Below are 6,952 nucleotides of genomic sequence, written 5' to 3' on the forward strand. Positions count from 1 at the left end.
CAGACATTTTGGACTGTGACTCCATCAACCATGCTAGCTGAGCCTAGTAGGAATTATAGTCAAAATATCTGATGGGCACAAGATTGGGAAACACTGCCCTAACTTATCCCTAGACAACCCAATATGCATATAATCAAGGCTGCACAGGAATTTTATTGGTTACCATTAGCAAATTTGAGGCAAGAGATTTAGAAGTAGCTTTTTGAAAGGTGACACTGATGTTATAATGATGGTGATTATGGAAATAAGCTGAGAAGCCATCATCCCCTTCCCATGACCAATCTGGGATAAAATGCCCTTCTCTCTGCTGTGATCTCTCTCCAAGCAAGGTTAAAGGGTCTCTTTAGATGCAAGCTGTATCTGGCAGAATTGGTGCTTGGTGATAATAAACTCAGCCATTAGAGTAATTTCCTTGTTGTATCAATAATCTCATGTTGATAATGCTGGTAAGAGATAAACCCCATAGAAATATTGTCCTCTAGTCCAGTATTTTCAGAACTGGCTCTTAGCAGGAATAATTCCAGCTCTTCCTGGAGATGCAAGAGACTCCTACTAGGAACAGATGTTCTGCCCACTAAACTACCCACTGGAATGGTCCTATCCAGGAACAATACAAGGATGAATTACCTTCAGATTTCAGAGAGGGGGAAAGGCCACTGTGGTATTACTTCATTCAAAGCTGGTGGGACTCCTTACATGCAAGGGAAGCAGTTGCTGGCCAAGGAAGGGTGCTTTAAAGAATAACATTTTTCCCTTGCAGTGGTTTCATTGCAGCTGGAACATTTAATCTAATAAGGATTACTTATCTACATAAATAATTTTCTCCTCTTTTTCTTTCTCTCAATTATCTTTCCTGAAATGAAAACCACTGACAAGTGTGTGACTGATGTCCATGGTATATTTTCAAAATTTGTTATATATAAATGGGACATGTCAATGAGAACAGTTTATCTGAAATTGAATCTTTTTTTTAAACGCATGGCTATTGTTCAAGAGTTTCTGTACAAATGTGAGTTAAACAGCAATAAAAATAACACTGAGCAGTGTGAGACTTCCATTTGGATGGGGGACCTACCCACTTCTGTATGTGTCTATAAAATGGATAGGATATGTTGGGATTGTTTATTTAAATTGTTTGCAAACATTTCTGATTCTCTTTTTAGGAAGGCATGCTTCCACAAATAATCCAAGAAAAATACAGTGGACAGAGTTCTTTCTTCTTAAATACAACCCCTGTAAACATTTAGCTCAGTGGCAGAGACTTTCATTGTATTCAGACTGCCCAGGTACAATCCTTGGAATTTCCAGTTCAAAATAACCAGGTAACAAGAGATGGAAAACTTCTGTGCCCAAGGCCCTGGACAGCTGAAACCAGTTTTTCCAGTATAGTGATTGCATAAATTACTCATATGATCTTCATATCTTCCCTTGTTATTAAATATACTTGGCTTTGCTGAATAATGGAGGATTAAGTTATGGAAGGCAGACTGTAAATTGGGACCAAAACAGAGATACCTCTGCTGAAATGCAAATATATTCAAATTATGTTTGAAATACTCTTTTTATACATAATGGATTGGCTGAATTTGCAGTTTGGGGTACATTTAAAACACATGTAGTCTCCTCTGCTGAGCATCATAAACAGTGTGTATAGATGAAGGCCAAAAGGAGACTTAAACATTTCATGTGTCTGTGTGAAAGCAGAAAGAAAAGGAAGACTGCTGATTTAAAAGTGACTGGATTCAGGTCTAGGTCCCCATTTTTATCTATCCAGAATGACTGTTAAAAATGTCAGTCCCTTATTTGCACCTAATGTGCAAATAAGAGCTAAAGCTCTTTGATTTTATCATTATTGAACCCCTATTGAACATTAATACGTGCATTGATTAAATAACTGCTTTGGAGTCTTTCAAAATTATGCATGCAGTCATATCAGCACTTAATATTTAATAGGAGCTTGTCTCTACAGCTTGCTTGTCTTCAATTTCCTGGCTTATCTGAATTTCTGTGCTCCTGCCAGCAGTTATTTTTCCTGCTAACTTCATTCATCATGAATATACACATTTTTGGCAACTATTATTTACGGAGACAGGTTAATGTAACAGTGATCCTTCCGTGCAATTAGCGAAAGGTAGCCTTTGACAGCTGCAGGTTTGAACGGGCTGTTTCTAGTAAACATTTTCCTTCAGGGTTTCTGTCGTCTCTATTTTTGTCTCTAGGGGATTTTTGTTCTAGGTTTGCCATATGCTCTCCTGCACAGTGGATATAGTGGGCTGCTTCTTATTATCCTGGCTGCAGTTTTCTGCTGCTACACTGGCAAAATTCTAATCGCTTGCCTGTATGAAGAAAATGAAGATGGGCAGCTTGTAAGAGTGAGAGGCACATATGAAGACATCGCTAATGCCTGCTGCAAAAAGCTATTTCCGAAACTTGGTGGCAGAGTTGTCAACATGACTCAGGTGATGGAACTGATCATGACATGCATTTTGTATCTGGTTGTTAGTGCGAACTTGCTGTCACATAGCTTTCCAGCTCTACCAGTGACTGAGAAAACATGGTCAGCAATTGCATTTGTGGGTCTGCTGCCTTGTGTGTTTATCAAAACCCTCAAAATTGTATCTAAGCTCAGCCTCCTCTGCTCCTTGGTCCACTTTGTTATTATCTTTGTAGTGATCACTTATTGCCTCACCCAAATGCACCGATGGTCGTGGGCAAGATTCAAGCTCTCTGTGGAGTTCGAGAATATCCTGGTTTCTGCAGGAGTGATCATTTTCAGTTACACATCACAGATATTTCTTCCTACCCTTGAAGGGAGCATGCAGAATCCTAGAGAATGCCAATCCATGTTGAACTGGACTCACTTCTTGGCTTGCATCTTCAAGACAGTCTTTGCACTGACAGCATTCCTGACATGGGGAAAAGAAACAAAGGAGGTTATCACTGATAACCTTCCATCATCATTACAGACCTTGGTAAATTTGTGCCTCTTGATCAAGGCACTCTTATCTTACCCATTGCCCTTCTTTGCTGCCACAGAGATCTTGCATGGCTGCATATCTCCAAGCCACGAATGCAGTCCCAATGCGCCATGGCTTGCTACGGTTTTAAAAAGTTCCCTCCTCCTGTTGACTCTGCTAATGGCCATGTTCACCCCACATTTTGCCCTTCTTATGGGTTTAACTGGCAGTGTAGCTGGTTCCACAATGACCTTCCTCCTTCCTTCTCTTTTCCACTTGAAGCTTAAATGGGGAAAGTTAATGTTCCTGGAGAAATGTGCAGACATTTCTATGTTTATCTTGGGCATTTTTTGCAGCCTAGCTGGTGTTGCATGTTCAATAAAAGGTCTTTTGAAAATGTTTGGATAAACATGACATTAAGTACATCAAAGTCCTTCACCTTTCACTATTGTAAAGCAGTTAAATAGAAGTATCATCCAATTAAACTCAAGCTATTACATTGATACCAGCAAAAGAGTTGGATAAATATGGAGTGTATTTGTGGGGGGGGGGGGGTTAGCCACATTGAAATCCATGGGACAAGATAGCAATGTCACAAGTTCCATTGATTTTAATGGCTAATTTCCACTAGATCCTATCCAAGATTTCTGTGTATATATGGAGATTTTTTCCATTCTAGATGGAAAGCTATATAACATCATATCACAGCACTGGAAAACCTTTTTGCAAGTCAAGTCTACAAAGTAAAACAGTGTCATCTTAATAGTGGATATGTCTTTGCTACCTTTAGCTGGCTTAACTTCTAATCTTCTGAGCTGAGAGAAGTCAGCAGCAAAACACAATAAAGACACAGAAATACGTATCTACAGTATCTCTATGTCATTGCCAGGAAAAGTTTCCCTTGGAGAGAGGGAATTATTTGGACTGAAGAAACAGGACAGGGGCAAGTAAAGTTTGCACCATCCAACATTTCTTTACTCAAGCTGAAGCGCATGACGAGAGTCTCATGTGCAGAAGCTCACATGGAAGAAGTAGTTGGAGGAAACTTATTTGGAACAAAGAAGCTGTGAAAAGGGAAAGGATGAAGGACACACATATGACTTCTCCATGCCAAATTGTTTCTCCCTGAAACAATATCTTCTCAAGAAAAAAAATCTGTCAGATTATAGTTATTTGCATATGTGTGTATTTGTGTTATTCTTCCTGCATTTGTGATAGCTGGATAAAATATTGTTATTTGAACAATCTGGTATGGATTACCAGAGTATAGTCACAGAAAATACTCTAAATGTTTTGTTTGATAAAGTAACTTTTTATTGTTTTTGAAATCAATGCTTCTCTAACATAGACACATGTTGACATATTTGAACATTCTTTTTTTTTGTAAATTCATTTTTCCTCAAAAAATCTGAACATTAACAAACTGAATACTAGATGAAACATAATATTAAACTGCCTTGACTGCACTAATTTTTCTCCATTCTGCGCAGTGATATTTACAGGTAAACAAGCACAGTGAACTGTAAGGTGGACATTCAGAAATATGTATGGCACTGGAACTATTTCTTTCAACTCCCACCTTGAAGAAAGATTCTGACGCACATTAACACACACGCTTAAAGCGTATCCACCTACCTACACACCTCCTCTTTCACCTGTATTTCACTGTGCCACAAAAATGTAAACAGAAAGTCCCACACTGGTAGATCTTGTAGCTGCAAAATAATCCAACAAGGTCATGCTAGGAAGCAAAGCCAAATGCCATAGACTGGGATGCAGAACTGCTTTCACCCCACGGGCCAAATTCTACTTTGGAGATTCCCTCACAGGACACATTCTATTGATGGGCCGGACTGAAGGCAAAGGAGGCAGGGCCAAAATACCAGGTTATTTTAGTATGAAGCTCTAACTGAGAATAACTGGGCCTTAGAGGAAGGATCTTTTAAAGACTGTGGCAAAAACTGCACAAAAACTGGAAATCTGAGGACAGAAAGGGGCATGGGCATCTCATGAACCATGAATGGTCGGATGGGAAGCTAAGATGGGCCGGATTTGTCCCAACACCTGCCATATGCCATTCATTGTCCTGATTTGGCAAAATCACTTCTGACCTCCAATGCTAATTGCACAGAGCTGCAGTTTAGAGCAGAATATCTGACAGCAATGGGTAAGGAGGAGATGAAAACTCTGCCTAGGACTGGCTAAACCCTACTTAAAAAGCTTTGTTAATTTCATTTGATTTCTTTTTTAAATCAAGGCTTACTGTTAAAGAGGCAGAGGAGGAAAATCTATTTTCTACTCCCAGTAAACAACTACTCCAGCTTGCTTGCTTGAATCAACAATCAAGCTGACAAGAGCTCAGCTAGGACTTACTGTGTGTAGGGTTAATTCTTCTATGAATTAACTTGGTCTTTTTGGCATAGCTGGATCCCATTTGATTTTCATGATTGATTTGATATTGCACCAACTTGACCCTACCCCACTTATGAATACTTGATGAAGGACTTAATATTAATAAAAAATAATTAATAACAAATTATTTCATTTTTGCACTATATCATAGCCAAAACTACCTGGGCAGTTTATAACAATCCATAAAAACAATGTAATACAAATACCATAAAAAACAAATCAGCATTTAACAATTGCAAACAGCGAAATGATCTTGTTCAGAATGTGTTAAAAGAAAAACATCTGGGATAGGTAATTCTCCAGGAAGTCAAATAAATTTTGATAGCATAAAGGGATGTCTCAACCTGGTGCTGAAAAATGACAAGGTTGGTGCTAGGCAGGCTGCAGTGGGGAGGTTGTTCCATAGATGGGAGCCACCACAAAGAAAGCCCTTCTCCTTGTTGCCATCCTCTGAATCTCCCTTGGAGACTGGGTTGTGGCAGGGGACGCCATGACTATAATTCTTTGCTGCTATTTCCTTCCGTGTCTGCATTTCTAAGACTCCTGTTTCTGCAATTGCAATTATTTTGTGCTTTGGAAGAAGCCTTACTGGCATCATCAGGAAGTTAATATGCAATTTGTTTTATTTTTTATGCAAGTATTTCTTGACTTCTTTTTATATTTTATCTGAGCAAATTAGAAGCTAGAATAAAGTAAATCAACTTCAATAAGCAGACACATAATTAACATCCTGTACAATAGACTTTGGTTTTAAAAGATAGCAGCTTATTAAAAGAATAGGCATCACAATGTATTTTGCATTAGTGATAATCCATTATGATAGGAAACAATCTAGATAGAGTACTTTAATGAATACTTAGCATCTTATTATGCCAAATCTATCTTAGGTTAGGTAATTAGAATAATTATTTGAAAGACAAAAAGTTAAATTATCATTACTAACACTTTCAGTCAAGCTGGCACAGAGTCATAATAAAAATGTGCAAACAGAGGTTGAATCACAGAGTGAATGCCAAATAATTCTTTCAAATCCTTTGTATTTCTCAGCAGAGGTAGATGTGGTCTAAATGAGTGACAGTGATTTCTCAAGACTAACCTGTTGACTAATTGCAAACATGCAATTACACAAAGCAGTCAGAATTGCACAAAAGTTTTGATACACCTATCTTCTTTCTAGAACCACATGCACTACAATTTAGTAGAAAGGATGGATTCTCTGGGCTTTTGTACACATGCACAGTGTCTAATCCAAAGGAAATTAAATGCTCTTATCACCCATTTATCTCCATGCTATGAGAAAGATCCCTCAGACCTTAAGAGTGGTAGGATACCATGCTGTGGAGTTTGAACCAAGCAGCATACCAAGAAGAAACCAAGAAACAGCCAGCACAGTGTCTTCACCTGATGTGCCATGAAAAGTGGCTGAGTGCTTATTGATTTCATACACTTAATATTTTGCAGACTGCATGCATTACATGTACCCTTTGACTGCACAGTTCAATTTTAAGCAGACCAGAGGCAATTCTAAAGAGTGAAGCAAGAGCCTATCAAGTGGAAATTTTAGCCCAATTCTAATATAATGT

General features: G+C 38.4%; 1 protein-coding gene across 1 annotated transcript; it reads left to right on the forward strand.

Moving 5' to 3' along the window:
• The first annotated feature begins 440 nt into the window (after positions 1–440).
• Positions 441–3,365, forward strand: LOC123017916 (vesicular inhibitory amino acid transporter-like). Its single transcript, XM_044419616.1, has 2 exons — positions 441–446; positions 2,220–3,365. Exons 1-2 carry the CDS (start codon positions 441–443, stop codon positions 3,363–3,365), a joined length of 1,152 nt encoding a protein of 383 aa, XP_044275551.1.
• Positions 3,366–6,952: the final 3,587 nt, after the last annotated feature.

The sequence above is a fragment of the Varanus komodoensis genome, unplaced genomic scaffold, assembly GCF_004798865.1.
Source record: "Varanus komodoensis strain SLA01 unplaced genomic scaffold, ASM479886v1 scaffold1, whole genome shotgun sequence".
NCBI classification, from domain to species: domain Eukaryota; kingdom Metazoa; phylum Chordata; class Lepidosauria; order Squamata; family Varanidae; genus Varanus; species Varanus komodoensis.